This window comes from Theobroma cacao, chromosome 6 (assembly GCF_000208745.1).
Source record: "Theobroma cacao cultivar B97-61/B2 chromosome 6, Criollo_cocoa_genome_V2, whole genome shotgun sequence".
NCBI lineage: Eukaryota > Viridiplantae > Streptophyta > Magnoliopsida > Malvales > Malvaceae > Theobroma > Theobroma cacao.
This window is the reverse complement of record NC_030855.1, coordinates 25,472,786-25,488,972: the sequence shown is the minus strand read 5'-3', so window position 1 is coordinate 25,488,972 and position 16,187 is coordinate 25,472,786. Positions and strand designations below refer to the sequence as shown.

The window sequence follows — 16,187 nt, the reverse complement described above, 5'->3', positions numbered from 1 at the left end:
ATTAATATATGACATCCTTTTTTACCTGGATATGCCACTAATTATAGCATATACTTTATCACTCTTCAATTAATGTTGGATTTACACATTTTCATTATTTATTTATTTTAAATGTCACAAACTGTAAAAGAAATTTAAGTCTATGAAAGGAAAGGAGAGACTTAGATTACTCAAATTATAACATGCAATATGTCATAACGCGTAAGTCTAGGAACCCGACCGTATAACGTGAAAAAATAAAAATAGGTTCGGAGTCACCACCAATCGTCTTTTTATAGGTAAGATTGGTCACTTATTAACTCGATTCTAATCGACGAAATATTAAATTAATTTTAGGTCTTTCGAAAGAACGAGAACTGATTTACAATTTTTTTTAGAGATGGGTTTTGGAGTGTAATTACGCACGGGAAAGGTTTAGCACCCTGTGACGCTTGTTCCACGAACGACACCATTTAACCTTAAGTTATCCTATTATAGCCTACCCTTGATTTTATTTCTATATTTTCTTAATCCTTGTTTATTAACTAATTCTTTATTATATTAGCAAATTGAATCTTTTATTCGGTGTCACAGATGCACATGATGCAGTCATAAAATGATGTCGTCATAAAATGATGTCATGATTTGTTCAATTTTAAATAATGAGAGCGATAATCTTTTATTAAAAAATCATTCGTAAACTATCCTAACGTTTCAGTGAAGTCTCGAAATTTTTCTCACGTAAGAATATCCCCGAAAGAACTAATCTCTACGAGCTCTTCGAGGAAATCTCATCATCGAAATTCTCGCCCCATTAACAAGATAAACGTGACATGCTATGATAGGAGAAAATTATCAATGATATCTACATGAACGAGCTTATAAATTTAGTTGATTCGTAATTCATGAAATAATGTGTCTAATAGTTTAGGATAATTTACTACCTTGTTTATATTTATTAATATTATATTTTATATTTTTATTTTTTATTATATACATTTTTTAAGGCCTTTCTATTTAAATCTATATTCTTTAATTAACATTATGGATTAATATATTTTACTTAACTATATAATTCATCAAATAAACAATTAATTAATTTTTAATGATTAAATTAGTTTTATTTAGTGATGTTTATTTGAGCTAATTAACTAACTATATCAATTTAAATTTAAAATGTAACATTATAAAAATTTATTTCTATAACATTTTTTTTAAAAAAAATGATTATTTGAGTTAATAGATATTGGAGTATAGAGTTTAGATTTATCCCAATGCTTTAGAAAAAATCCATCCCGAACTCCGCATCTAAGAAATTCACCCCGAAAGAGGTAACTCTTTGCCTTTTTTGGATGAAATTCTATCATCGGATTACTCAAGATAACCATTTCATTTTTTTATATAATTATTTGTATCATGCATTTTTATATTTATTATATTTACAAGTATCTAAATAAATTTATTCTATAAATATTTCCTTTTTTTCTTGCTTATAGGATCTATTTTCATTTATGACAAATATATTTTATTCTCATTTTCAATTCCTTTTCATTTTTAAAGGCCCAATTCTATCATTTATTTATTATTATTATATATATTTAACTCACTAAGTCTACCATCTATTACGTTAAAGATTTTCATTTTTAGCTTTCATATATTTTACTTTTCATATGCATAAATTTCAGACAATATAAAAAAAACTATTATAACACTATTATATAACTAATAAATAAAAAATTAATATATCACAACTTCAACGATTCAAACCCAGTCCACTATTCAATGAACATATCCATTACTACTGGTTGAAATTAACCCACTGCTCCAAATGGGTTCAAGCTCCACTGGGCTTCAAGGGCTGCCTTCGGTCCGGCACGGGTCCAAATGATCTGCTCCAACCGCACCACTTGGGGAAAAGGAAAAGTCTTTCCTTCCCCAGCCGTCCGACACCGTTTAGAGGCCCTCCTTCCTTTCCTAACCGGCGGCACTTTTGATATTGCCTTTTTTTTTTTTTTCTTTGTTGAAAAATTTCTCTCTCCTTTTGCTGCTGCTACAGTGGGGGTTTTTATACCCATTTCCCAGGCAGCGTGAGCGCCTTTGCCAGGCGCCATTTTTCCGCGTCTGGCAAGGCGCTCTTGGTGCCTGGCAGGGTGCGTATTTCATTTCACTATTATTTAGAGCTTCCAGAATATTCTTGGGTTTGTTTAGTTTTAATTTTGATTTTGCTGGTTTAAGTTCCTTTTAATCTGTTTGATTCAGTTTAATTTCAAATCCATTACTTGGGCCTGTTTTTGTTAATGGATCCAAACATTTAATTTGCTAAGTCCAATGAAACCCAAATTCATTAACAGCAATGAAAGCTCAATTTCAAATTTGGACTTAATTATCCAAAATAAATGAAAAAAATTACAAAAATAAAAATAAAAATATCAATAGCTAAAAATATAGTGTCTACACAATGCATTAACAATAGTAACTGATTTCATAAAATGGAAGTATTGCTACCATTGCCCCATTGGCCATTTCACATCAACCATAAAGCTCTTGGACAGGATCTTGGCCGAGTTTTAATAATTTTTGGCATTGCAGAAGGGGATTCTTTGTACTTTCTGATAAATGTTTTTAGTAACAGATAAAGAATTTGAACTGTGAGACTTTTTACCGGCATTTTAATTAATATAATACAACTTGTTTGACGTGTGTGTTTTTCTGGCCTGATGGGAGAACTAATAGCTTGGTTTGATGGTGTAAATCTACGTGTTTTAATTTGTTTGGGTTCCTTTTGTTGAGCCTGGCAAGGGCTTATGTGAATACTCACAGGGTGTGGGGATATTTACTTTGTGGATATATTCCAAGGTGGTCTTTTGTGAATTCTGTATAGGCAGGGGTTTTCTGTGGTTTTTTGTGTGAGGAGTCATGGTGATTTGGCTAATATTCTTGCTTGTGCTCCCAGGCATAGGGTACAAATCACCGGCTTACTTTGCTCTATGGAGGAGGATTTTCTCTTTTTTTTTTTTTTTTTTTTTCTGAATGAATCTTAATCTTTCAAAAAAAAAATAATGCAACTTGTTTGAGAAAAAAAAATTATCTCCTCTAAAAAACCAGAACTTTTCAATGGCAAAAGTTCCAGATGGGGAATTTTTGGATTGAAATGCTGTCATTCGAATTACTTTCAGCACGCAAATAATTACAAGGTAGCTCTGAATTTTTGAATTGAAATGCTACATTCAGTACCTAAACAATCAGAATGCAACTTTTCTAGTAACAAAAAAAATCAAATTTTATAAAAAAAAACATTTGAATATTTAATTTATTAATTAATGTATAATTCTCGTACTTAAAAAAATAAAATTTAAATCTCTTCCATGATATATGTTTTGGGTAAGAGACTTCGATTCTTGTTTGTAAATGTCTAATCTTGGTGGCAATGTCAAAGAGATGCAATCAATCGTACAAAGTTAGTTTTATGCGTACAAGTCAAAGGTTGAAATGTAAGCAGAGTGCTTCTGTAACAGATTTATAAGCTCAGATGGAAAATTTTGGAGCGAAGAAATCTATGGCGGTCTCATATAAGGACGCTCTTACGCATTGCATCTTGACCTTTCTTCTTTACTATAATATTTTGGCTGCTATTAACGGCGCCCTTTTGTATGTTTTCTTTAATCAAAAAGTCCACAGTTAAGCATGCATAATGTCTTTTTTAAGAATAATTACGTTAATTTCAAAAAAAGGATCGACACTCTTTATTCATTTTTTTTTCTAAATTAATTAACGTATGGATTATATATACAAGAACCAATTAATCTCAAATTAAATTTGTCAACAATTCAGCAGAAAAAGAAATAGAGAAACTGATGAAGTGATGGAGAAATGGATGAAATATTTCGCCTAATTTTGCGGTATAAATTTTCTTTGGGATGCCTAACTTCGTTTACTTCATTATTTTATGCATGCCGTTGAATTGGACCATCCCACTAATGACAGCATCGACGAAAACGAACCCATGCAACTCGTTTACGTTTTCTACATGTCAAGCATCCAAAAATTCTTTTCTATAAATACCTTCAGATCGCTCCATTCTTGCTCCACAACCAAAAGTTATCGATCCCAATCAAAGCAAACCATGAAACTTGTCAAGGTTTTCTTGATGTTGGCCTTGCTCATGGCCTCGGCCATCACTCTCTCTGCCGCAGCACCATCTGAAGAAGAACCATTCGTTGACAATGACGATGATGCAAGCGAAGTAGCTGATGATCTTCTCCCGTCGGCAGACGGCCAAGAACAACCAACTTCTCTCCGAGGAACAAGCCGGTTTCTTGCTCAGAAACCTCGGGCCGTGATGACATGTAACAAGTACCCCAGAGTCTGCCGTGTGGCGGGCAGTCCGGGGCCTGATTGCTGCAAGAAGAAATGCGTGAACGTGAAGACAGACAGGCTCAACTGCGGGATGTGTGGTAAGAAGTGTAAGTACTCAGAGATTTGCTGCAAAGGGAAGTGTGTGAACCCAATGTCCCACAAAAGACACTGCGGGGGTTGCAATAATCAGTGCAGCAAAGGAAGCAAATGTTTGTATGGGATGTGCAGCTACGCATAGAAACCAACTTCGGCAGACCTTCTTCAAGAATTTTTGATCAAATGATCAAGCTAGCATATATGTTTATGGCACAGGCAATTGAATTATAGATAAGGGTGAGCCATCACATTTCGGCGGATTAATTTCACCGGATGTAGATTTATTTTTAATTCAATTATTGCTTCAATGATTTCATGTATACAATATTCTTGGTACAGTATATATGGAATACGGATGTAATTATTTATATAATTTTTAAATTTAAGTAGTAAAATTGCTTTTTCTTATATGTATCTAAGACATGCATATAGATTTATCGATTGACAAGGATAATCAAATATTTATAAGATACATTAATATTTTTAGTCTATACTAAAAAGGTTTAATTCAATAAAAAAAAACTTTTAATCATATACCAATAAAACTATTAACGGTGAGCAAAGCCAACAGCAAGATGTCATGGAGCTCTAAACAACTAAACAAAGAGTCTTGATCTAAATAATATAACTATAATTTTTTTTGTAGGGAATGTTCATTCAATTTTGAGTTATATATATAGTATGAGGTCTCTCTAACATTGAGCAAAGATGATCTGTATGTAACTGGTATTATCTTTCCCGTACCCGAGGCTGCTCTGATACTACTTAAGCTCTCTAAGTGTTGATGCTGATGAAGTGATGATGATCTATTACTGCCGTTCCTTCCTTTTCTTGGCTTAAGCAACTTCATGGTCATTGGATTGTTTTCTGTTTCATGCTGGTTTTTTCATCTGGGCTTCGTGCCCTCATCAATCCATTGTTAGGGTTTCATTTTTCTGGTGTGATTCATGTTGTAAGGTCATACCCTGTTTTCATCTTGGGTGTTTCATGTTGTAAGGACAGGGTTTAGAATAAATTGAAATTTCTTCCAAAAACTTCAGACCTGAAGGAATTTGTGGAAAACTAGCTTCTCTTCTGGACATATAGAACAGCTAGGAGGCCTGAAACAAATGAAAAATCATGAATATACTTACCAGTCAGAGGGTAATGACAATGATCTATTGTATACAATTTGATTATATATATTTCCATCCTAGCTAGCTTAATTTTCATTTTACAATAGATAATTTACAACTATTTTGATTGAAAAAAAAAAGAGCAAATTCAATTGCCCGACCACAGAAAAAAGGGTAACAAACTGTGTGAGAAGTGTAAATTACTACCAAATCGACAGCAAAGAGGAGATTTGCCTACCTAGCTACTCATCCCACATTTCAACTGATTAATGTTGAATTGCTAACTATTAATTCAAGAGGCCTAATTTCAGTTACTTCGATTTTCTTTGCCTGTTGAATTAGACTAACCCGCACATGAATTCATATACCATGCATGCAATTTCTTTCTCGATTCTTCTATATAAATACCCCTTGAGGCCTACATTCTTCTCCATCCCAAAAGCATTCATATTCAAATTCACCGCTTCTTTATCCTAAACAATGAAATCCCTCAAGCTTTTCTTTATGTTGGCTATGGTGATGGCCTTGGGCGCCATTGCTCTCTCCGCCAGCACACCACCATCAAAAGAAGAACCATTCCTCAACAATGGTGATGATAAGAATGCAACTGAAACTTCGGACAGAGTGCCAACCTCCATCCGAGGAGCAGGTCGATTCCTTGCCCAGAGTTCTTCTCGTGCTGCATTGACATGCGACAAAAACCCCAAGGTCTGTCGCACCAAGGGCAGCCAGGGTCCATCTTGCTGCAGCAAAAAATGTGTAGACCTGAAGACAGACAGATTCAACTGTGGGAAGTGCGGGAAGAAGTGTAAGTATTCAAAGATTTGCTGCCAAGGGAAGTGCGTGAACCCACTGTCCAACTCGAAGCACTGTGGCGGATGCAACAACAGTTGTGGTAATGGAAACGCTTGTCTCTACGGGATGTGCAGCTATGCATGAAAATTGGCTGCAGACCTCAAGCCTTCTAGGATAAATTAGCTAAAAATCTCTAATAAATAAAGGAAGAAGCACCATTGGTGTGATGGCAGATGTTTAAGTTACTCTTTTTATTTGCTCACCATATGTAATGTTTTATTATGTTTGATGAAATTAAGCATGTACCAATACTTTTTTAAATAAAAGTTATATATTTTTAATTAAGGAATAAATCTTAATTTTTTTAATTACTTACTATCTATACATAGAATTAATGTTTGTTAAATTTAATTTTGTATAAGAAAGATTATATGTAGTTAACTTGTGGAGTGTTAACATAATTAATTTAACTCCGTCAAAATTAATTTACGTTTCTTCACTTAATTAATTAATTTAAATTAATATAACTTTCGAAAAAAGTAAGTAATGAATTAGAAAAAAAGACAAACACTTTCATGGACAAACTAAATAAAACAAGAATCCAAGGTATTATAGATTTTTATATCATTTTGTAATTCATACTATGAGCTTTTTTTCTCATTTTTGAAATCATCGATCTTTCTTCTTAATTTTCATTAAAAAAATTTATATCCATCAAATATATAATTAAAATTTTCTAACTTTACAAAAAACACATTAAAAGAATAAAAAGATTTTTTTTTCGTGCTTCTTTTTCATAATTTAAAAAGCTGTCCTTATCTTATATACTAATTACTTATATTTTCCCCGTATCTAGAAACTGAACGAAAAATGATTAGCATTGGCAAAAGTCAATGAACCTAGGCTCGTGCAACCATGTCTTGTGTAGCAAATGAAATCTTACCAAACAAAACTTAACTAAAAAACTATTTTTCCCTTTGAATCGTGTGTGCCACCTACTTATCTCTCCTACAAGATTTTGTCTACTTTAATTCTCTCTGTGCCCCATATGTCTCAAATTGCACAACCCAATTCAGCCATGGCCGCTTCCCTTACCTCTTTCGTGTTGTTTTCGTTTCTTTTGTCAAATTTTGCTTTGACCTCGCAAGCAGCTTATTCACTAGAGGGCTACACCTCGAAACCACTAGCAGACTATGTCCCCAGCGTTGCTCCTAAGAAAGTTATGAATGTAATAGATTCCTGCTGGCGAACCAGGTCCAATTGGGCTACCAATCGCAGGGCCTTGGCCGATTGTGTGGTAGGCTTTGGCAAGGCAGCAATAGGAGGGAAATATGGAGCAATATACGTAGTTACAAACCCTTACGATGACCCCATCAACCCTGCACCTGGCACGCTTCGTTATGGTGTTATTCAAACGAGTCCTCTTTGGATCATTTTCGCCAGAGATATGGTTATCACGCTCAAAAATGAACTGATTGTGAATAGTTTCAAGACTATAGATGGCAGAGGGGCTAAAGTGGAGATTGCATACGGACCCTGCATAACAGTTCAAGGTGTTACCAATGTTATAATACATGGGATTAGCATTCATGATTGCAAGCCAGGGAAAGCTGGCATGGTCAGGAGCTCCCCTACGCATGTAGGGAAACGTGAAGGTTGTGATGGAGATGCAATCAGCATTTTTGCATCTTCCAACATTTGGGTTGATCACTGCTACCTAGCCCGTTCTGCCGATGGCCTTATTGATGTCATTCGTGCTTCGACCGCTGTCACAATCTCTAATAACTATTTCACTCAACATGATAAAGTCAGCATTATGATTTTCCCTGTGTTGATGTAATTCAAACATTAGCCTTCTTTTAACCAATTAATCATGTCCAATTGCAGGTGATGTTGTTAGGACACAGTGACAAATTCACTGCGGACAAAGTTATGAAAGTTACGGTAGCTTTTAACCGGTTTGGCGAGGGACTCATTGAGAGGATGCCAAGGTAAAGGAGACAGGTTTCAAAGTTGCTGTTACTTATAGTTTCTAACCATTTTTCCTGATAAAAAAATAATCTGGCTATGGCATGCAGGGTCAGGATAGGCTACGCCCATGTTGCCAACAACAGGTATGATGAATGGAAGATGTATGCCATCGGTGGCAGCGCCAATCCAACCATTTTCAGCGAAGGAAACTACTTCATAGCTCCGGATAACTCTGCTTCCAAGGAGGTTACCAAGAGAGAAGCAAGTAATTGGCGAAATTGGACATGGCAGTCTTCAAAGGATGTCTTTAAGAACGGTGCTTATTTTGTTCCATCTGGCTATGGAAGTTGTGCTCCTCGCTATACTCGAGCTCAATCGTTCAAAGCTGCTCCAGGATACATGGTTCCTGCTTTAACATCTGATGCTGGTCCTTTACGCTGTCTTGTTGGCAAAGCATGCTAAAACTTTAAACTCATTTCCCTCCTGTTGTTGCATATCCACTTTTGTTTCTTTCTTTCTCGGTGTCCATTCTACAATTGTTTTCCAAAGTTCTAAACTCCATTATCTTCTTTGAAGCTGAGAGTTATGGCATATAAGCAATGGGGATGATGAAACTTGTGCGGCAGACATTATTTTACTCTTGTTTCCTCTTTTTTTACTATTGTCTTTTGTATTACTTATAGTATAAAATAGTTTATTTCAATGGTTCAGTTTGAACCAAATAAAGAAAGTTAGAGATGCTTAATTAGGAAGAAATGGCAGCAAAATCGCAGCGAATCCTCAGCTCTCTCAAATTTCTATTGCTATAAAGAAAGAAAGAACAGACAAGCCATCAAAGAGGTTTCCCCTTAAAGTTCAAAAAGATTACTAAAATACGAAAAGAATAAAGGTGAGGTTGCTTTCACTTTTGCTCACACTTCTTCAGAAAAGCCTATTCTCATTGCTTTGAACCCCACATGTTACAGGTGCTTTAGCTCTCACTTTCTTCAAGTACCAAATACCAGCCCCAATTCCTATGGCTCCAGCAGCTGAAACTGCACTTACAGTCCCTGCAACAATAAGAAATCATAAAAAAAAGGGCCTAATCCTTGTATTTTTACATACAAGCTCTTCACCTAGATCATATTTATTTTAATTAATTGCCGCCGATCATTAGCAGTTTAGCACTATTAACGCAAAATGCTAAATCAAAGTATAGAACTTTCACCTGCAATGACTCCAGCCCTTCCGTGCCCAGAAATTTTATGATCTGCAAAATGGATTAAAATCAACTTATTAAGGGGATTAGGTGTGATTGAATAGAAAATGATAAGAACATTTCATGGCGAGACATTCCTGTCAAGGCTAAACATCCTTGTCAAGAGAAAAAGAAGTACCTAAGTAATTAACAGAGAAGAAATTTCAATGGTGATATATATCTTACTTCCTAATAAATCTAAGAATGCCCATATCAGCCCTAAAACATACCTTTACAATAGGAGGTGACGTTTCCCTCCTTACAAAGACACAAGAAATTCTGTGTTTGTGTATCAAATCCACATGTTCCGGCTCCCTTGGATGGATCCTGACACTGAAGGCAGTGTGTAGTCACCGGAACATCGAAATCAACCCGAATTCCATATTCAGGTACCTGGTTATAAGGAGTGTCAGCACTTGTACCAACAGTTCTCCAATACACACCTGTATACGAAGCACAATACTTCAGCATCAGCCTCAAGGATTTTGTTGCTTTGGGGTAGTAAGAGCAGCAAGAACTACCACCTAGCGCGGAGGCACATTCAGGTAAATGCCTGCAAAGATAACTAGCACTATCACATGATGAATCGCACCGGTCAGGGAACCTCTCGCAGAAGATAGGCTTTGGCTCAACAATCACATAATCCTCACTGCAGTTGAAGAAGAGGTAGTCGTTTTGAGAGGACAGTGAGAAATGTGTGCTCGTGTCAAGGCTAAAAGGCCTAGTCGGACGAAAGTTATCACCATCCTGACAATTCCACATAAATGGATCGGTGACGAGAACATGAGGATCAGAGTAACTAATGCTGCGTAAGGGGTATCTGCCGGAGGGTGTTCGGAGTTCAAGCTTTCCAGTGTCGGAGCAGGCGAGCATGTGCCTGTAATAAGGGCTGCCACATCCATCATCAATCCCGAAAGGGTAGTTTATAGGGATATCACCACAAGTGGTTCTACAAAGGCTTGCTTGAGCTTCTATCAGGCTAAGAAATGGAAATAAGAACGGAATGATTGAGGACCATAACCAGAGGAATGAAGAAATTTTATGCTGTGATACAGTAGGTTTGTAGATGAAGATCAGGGAACCCATTATGGTGGAAGTTATTTTAGCTTCCCTGGTGGGATTTGGATTTGTTTTAAGGTCAGCAATCTATCAGATAAAATAAAGTGCAGTCTCAATGACAGAGAAAGAATCTGTCGAACATATGTTTGTTTCTTTTATAGTCTTTTTCTCTTTTTTTCCTTTTTCTTTTGTATTGCCTGACATTTCCCTTTCTTTTGTGCTTTATGGTTTATGAAGGTTTTGAGAATACCAGAACTACATGATGATTGATGTGCATGTGAATGTCATTAAAGCAGACTGCAGGATGTTTGATTCTAACATCACTTTATTTTTGAAGGACCCAGGATTCCAGCATTATTCTGATTACTTTCAAACTTCAACCAAAATTATATACAATCAAGACCCTGCAGTGCTTGTAGCAAGTGAACCTCCTTCACTTTCATGCCCAAGGCTAAACCAGGAAAGGAATTGGAAAGTTCCAGCATATTGGGCTAAAGCCCTCCTTCATGGACAGGACCCTGACCTACAATTGGGCCTTAGGACACTTCTTATTTTGAAACAAGTCTACCGCTAACCTTACAAGAATGGGCCCTTTGCAGTATAAGTGAAAAACCTTGGTGAAATGGTATGGTGATGTACCCATTCTACTTGTAGTTATATAGTACAATTTTTACCTACTCCTTCTCTTTTCATGGAAAGGTAGCCCTCTTCCTTATATAATCCTTTTTGGTAGAACTCTTTGTTTTTCTATGTGAAAGAACATATATACATATAATTAATTGCACTACTCTCTTTTCTTTTTATATACATGTTCCGGTTACAAACATGTGTTAAATGAATTATGCCAATTTTCACTCTTTAAAAACATGGTGGGTCAAATTAGAAAAAAGTAACGGGAAAAGAGAAATTAATTAATGACCAAAAAATAAATCTAGTTTTCTATATTGCACTTAAGTCTAACATTCAATATGGAGCCTTGAAATTATTATAACATATGACAGCTACCTTTATCCATAAAGTTTAAATCTTAATCTTTGAAACCTAAATCGCCAATGCCCTCACGGAATGCATGCACGCAGTTGCCAAAACTTTATTACTAGTTTGAAAAAATAAAAGCCAGCACACTTCATGTGACATGATAAAATTGATTGTCTTCCCCATGACCAGTACTTGAGGGAGAGAGAAGCCAAAAAGTAACACACCAGCTAGGCGGCTTGAATTCATGCCCATACTTGCCATTTATACTATTCAAATATTCATACTCTTTCTTCTTGTTAATACAGATTTAAAATCCGTGAATATACAGAGAGCTTCAACGACCGGTCCTTGGTATTCAAATTTAAGATCTTTTTCGATCGAGAAAAACAATATCTAATTGATTGAATCAATCCTTTCGTTAGTGTTTAGAATATTAATTTGCTCGATAAAAAGATTATGATAAATCCCAAATCAATATTGTTATTATTTGATTCATTCAAGTCTAAATGATAAACATTAAAAAAAAATTGGTCGGAAAATACAAAGGCAGATAATCTGGTCCAACTTCTTCACTCGGCTAGTGAATGTGAATAGCTTCAATAAAGGATCATCAGTGTGTAGATCCTGCTGGAATTCTATCAAAGGAGGGAATTCCTGTAAGAAGTGGCTTCTGGCTAAATCAAAGAGACTTATGGCATCTGTTCAAGGTTTTTTTGCTTCTCTCTTAATCTTCCCTTTGCATGTAAGCAAGACCTGCTGCATAACAGGTCGAGACAACGATGTAAATGATTGAATAAACCCTCATTAATATGTGCATTATACAAATTGATACACAAGAAGTTTCCCATTTTGTACGATACTGAATGATCACAAGTACACCGTTGAAATTCCCTCGAATGGAAACACATCCAAAAGAGAAGAAGAGGCAATAAATGAACAGGGCTGCGTTCACATGGAAGCATGTGGGCGTGATGAACTCCAAAGTAAATAGCGTAAGAAAGACTATACTTGTACGGTGGATGAGGTACGGTGGGACCCACAAAGTTCCACGTTCCTTAGTGTTTCCATATTCAAACACATGGTTGATGTCAATCAATCAACCAAGTTGGGATGCACGGAAAGTCAACAAACGTATCTGAGTTTGTCTAATAAAATAATTACACCCCACGCCACCCCCCAATCCCACGAAACTACCGTCCAACATCTTCTTCATTGAACGAATTTGACCCCATATCCCATCCCCATTTTGCTTTTGTTTTTGTTTCTTTCAATGCAAGACGTTGTTGCCTGGAAGTCTCATTCCAAAGTCGTCTGTCTAAGCTCCTCAGGTTCTTCTCATCAGTACAAATGGTTTACGTGTCAAAGAGTGGTAGCCGTATTTTCTTGACTTGTTTGGGAACAGAGAATATTCCACGTAGATGAGAAATTATTGGTTTTGTTTCCTTGTGGGAATTATAACGTTGTCTTATTCTTTTGTATACTTCTCTTTTGTTTTCTTGTATCATGTTGTGAAGATATTTCTTCGTTGCAGTTGGAAGATAAGTTTGAGATTAGAATAGAACAAGATAGACTGAAAAAGGACATTATGCTCATGTTTTTTGTATATTTACTTTGAGAAAATCTGAATGAAATTATTCAAAAGTGAAACAATGATAAGAAAGAATGAAGCTTGTGTACGTATTCTAACCCCTCTCCCACAGCAAAGTACAAAAAATATAAACATGTAATCTCCTTCTCATCCCCCAATGAAAGAACATCGAAAAAAAAATTAATAACAAGAGGTTAAAAAGGTTGTCTCTAATTAATTTTCCACGGAAAAACCGCTGAGTTTTATTGTCTGCTGGTTGTGGTGGTGTTGGCATTGCTGTTGTTGTTGTTGTTGTTGGAAGTGTTGCTGCTACTATTTGGGTGAGCACCACCACCAATTATGGAGGTGATGGCGGCTGCGAGAGCGGCGGTGAAGCTGGGATCAGCAGTGATGGCAGCCGTGGCAGCGCTTACTGTGTCAGCCAGTGTGGGCTGTTGAGGCTGCTGCAGTTGTGGATGTGGCACTTGGTGGCCTAACTGTGCAGACCCCATGTCTTGAGACAACTGTAAGCCTGAGAACTTTGACTGATTATACAGTGCTTGACCAATGACTTGAGGCAATTGAGGGGCTGCTACAGACGCAAAGTTCTGGGGTTGGCCTGGAAAAGGGACTTGGAATTGGGTGGGAGGTCTTTGGAATTGTAAAGGGTTTGGTGAGTGTGTAAGGTCCAATGTTACAGTTGGGAATGGAGCAGAAGCTGAAATCGTTGCCACGCTTGAGGAGCATGGAAGGATTGCCCTGGCTAGCAAATTTTGGTTCATGATCCCATCTGCACTGGGCATCGACCCTGAAAGCAGCATGCTAGCGGCTGCTGCTGTTGTTGATGCCATTGCCATCGCAGCAGGAGGAAGAGGGTGGTTGTGGTTGCCCTCGTAAGTTGTTATCAAGATTGTTCTATCTTCCGCGCAGCGTTGAACCTGAGAATTACCATCATAAACGAATTAGTTTCAGGCCTTGAAATCTAGATAAGTTCAAAATAAGACACCATTAAGTAAAAAAGATTGGAACCTACTTGTTTACGGACAGGACAACCAACTGCCATAGTGCATCGGTAATAAGCTCGAGGACAGGGGTTTCCCTTTGCCATCTTTTGTCCGTATTTTCTCCATTGGCATCCATCAGTGATCTGTATCGGTTTAACCAATCAATTAGTTTCACAACAATTTGACAATAACTTCAAATCAAATCTTCACAAGTGATTAAAGCAGTAACACATACCATGGGAGCTTCTGATCGAGCTCGAACTGAAACACGAGCTTTCCTCATGGTGGCCTCAGTGGATTGATCAACTGGCTTGGCAGGATTCAACTTTTGGGCTTTGTTAGGACCCCAGCCCTCAGATTCCGGGCTTTCTTCTCTACCAATTCTCTTGCCATCGCGGAAACTAGAAGTCTCCTGATCAAACTGAGAAATCTCATTTTTGCTCTTGACATAATTCTTGGATGCAATTTCAGCGTTGCTTGGAGGCGACCCTGATTGTGTTCTTTCTTCTGATGAAGAATGAGACATCTCATCTGCCTCAGCTGTGCCTGATGGGCCTAGATCCATAAATTGTCTAGGCACTATCACGTCGTGTTTCTTCTCTTCAGATTTTCCTTGTCGAACCTGAAGACATCAAAGAATTCAAGTCAGCTCTTTGAATTAACGCTGATATTATATATATACATATGGAAAGATCGAATATTAATTACCTCATGTTCTTGGGTGCTTTCGGCTCCCTGATTCCTTTGCTGTTGCATTAAGGTAACAAGATGCATTTGAAGAGCACTGTAATTGTTGCTGACATGACTAAGCATGTCTCTCAACTTCTGGTTTTCAGCATTCATACGTTGTAACTCCACGTGCAATTGCGCTAGCTGAAAATAAAGAGAAACAAAATCATTCAGTGGGCAAGATTCTTTGGGCTTGTCGATTCAAAAAGAACCAACAAACAAAAGAAAAAGTAAAAGACTTTTAGTATCATCCTCTTACCTCATTCTTGGCTCGCTTGTCTTCCATATCCGACGATACCCCATCATCAACCGTTGATTGATCACTTCCAGCGTTAGCAGTGAGAAGATGCAACCCGGTCTATGTTTTAGAATAAAAAGAAACAAATATCAAACAATAATTCAGTCTAACTGTGAAAGAATTCTAAGGAAATGGTTTCTTTAAACCACTTACATTTACATCCAAATCAGAGCCTGGAGCGGCTTCACCATGAGAAGTCTCCTTCTTGACGCTGACAGTACCCGTTTTGTCATCCCCACCAACAACAACCCTGGTTTTCTTATCAGAGAAAAAATCGACCTCATCAACAGCCACCGGTCGCTTCTCCTGACCAGAAGGCGAGGAGGACGAGGAGGTGCCCTGATGGTCCTCCCTGAAGCCAGCAAGGCTAACGGGGAACTGAAACATGTCTCGCTGTTGCTTCAACCTGAAGAAAGGTCCTCCGGAATTGGTCTTGTTGGGGAAGAATTTAGTTCCAGGATCAGAATCAAGGGTAAGCCCCCATCCTTTGTCCATAAATAAAAACCCAAAGAAATCCCAAGGAGACGAAAGAAAAGAGAGAGCTTGGAAGAAGAGGAAGATGGCGTTGAGAGAGAGAGAGAGAGAAGGGAGATTGAATGTATGTGTTTGTGAAGTCTTTTACCGGTGCAATGGGCTCGCCTATAAAAAGGGTTTGGAACGTAGACCAGATAGACTGATAGAATTTTTGGATTTTTCTCAGGAATTGATGGGATTTGATATTGTTTTTACGTCAGATGGTGCGTCAGTTTGCCAGCTGGCACCGGTCCCACCTTTCACCTTGTAGAAACTAGAAATGTAGAGTAAATTTCCATTTTGGGGCCATCACCATTGACCAAATTAGTAGTAAAGAGTTGTACATTAGTTGTCTTACTTTAAAGCTCGAGTAACATTTTTAGTAGCATATATCTATCAACATTAAAATTTCAATATCTAAAATATTCAGTTTTTTCGGTTAATTCAATTATAAATTTTGGATATCAAAAATCAATTGAAACTAATTGAA

The 16,187-nt window shown here is 37.0% G+C and overlaps 5 protein-coding genes across 6 annotated transcripts; 3 read left to right on the top strand and 2 right to left on the bottom strand.

The window, feature by feature from the left end:
• Positions 4,085–4,851, top strand: LOC18597196 (stigma-specific STIG1-like protein 1). Its single transcript, XM_007026077.2, has one exon. The coding sequence runs from the start codon at positions 4,103–4,105 to the stop codon at positions 4,571–4,573; it is 471 nt and encodes a 156-aa protein (XP_007026139.2). The 5' UTR covers positions 4,085–4,102; the 3' UTR covers positions 4,574–4,851.
• LOC18597195 (stigma-specific STIG1-like protein 3) lies at positions 6,027–6,485 on the top strand. The gene has a single exon (XM_007026076.2). It carries the CDS (start codon positions 6,027–6,029, stop codon positions 6,483–6,485), a length of 459 nt encoding a protein of 152 aa, XP_007026138.1.
• Positions 7,549–8,871, top strand: LOC18597194 (probable pectate lyase 16). Its single transcript, XM_018122682.1, has 3 exons — positions 7,549–8,148; positions 8,229–8,332; positions 8,420–8,871. The coding sequence occupies exons 1-3, from the start codon at positions 7,564–7,566 to the stop codon at positions 8,772–8,774; spliced, it is 1,044 nt and encodes a 347-aa protein (XP_017978171.1). The 5' UTR covers positions 7,549–7,563; the 3' UTR covers positions 8,775–8,871.
• On the bottom strand, positions 9,069–10,740 carry LOC18597193. Of its 2 annotated transcripts, XM_007026074.2 has the most exons (4): positions 10,074–10,740; positions 9,780–9,992; positions 9,520–9,561; positions 9,069–9,361 (listed from the first exon to the last, which is right to left on the bottom strand). In XM_007026074.2, exons 1-4 carry the CDS (start codon positions 10,633–10,635, stop codon positions 9,234–9,236), a joined length of 945 nt encoding a protein of 314 aa, XP_007026136.2. In that variant the 5' UTR covers positions 10,636–10,740; the 3' UTR covers positions 9,069–9,233. The 2 variants fall into 2 exon arrangements, with proteins under 2 accessions (XP_007026136.2, XP_017979154.1); XM_018123665.1 differs by having other exon boundaries at positions 9,780–10,739.
• On the bottom strand, positions 13,155–15,818 carry LOC18597191 (probable WRKY transcription factor 31). Its single transcript, XM_007026072.2, has 6 exons — positions 15,338–15,818; positions 15,146–15,244; positions 14,866–15,030; positions 14,393–14,779; positions 14,187–14,300; positions 13,155–14,091 (listed from the first exon to the last, which is right to left on the bottom strand). The coding sequence occupies exons 1-6, from the start codon at positions 15,677–15,679 to the stop codon at positions 13,417–13,419; spliced, it is 1,782 nt and encodes a 593-aa protein (XP_007026134.2). The 5' UTR covers positions 15,680–15,818; the 3' UTR covers positions 13,155–13,416.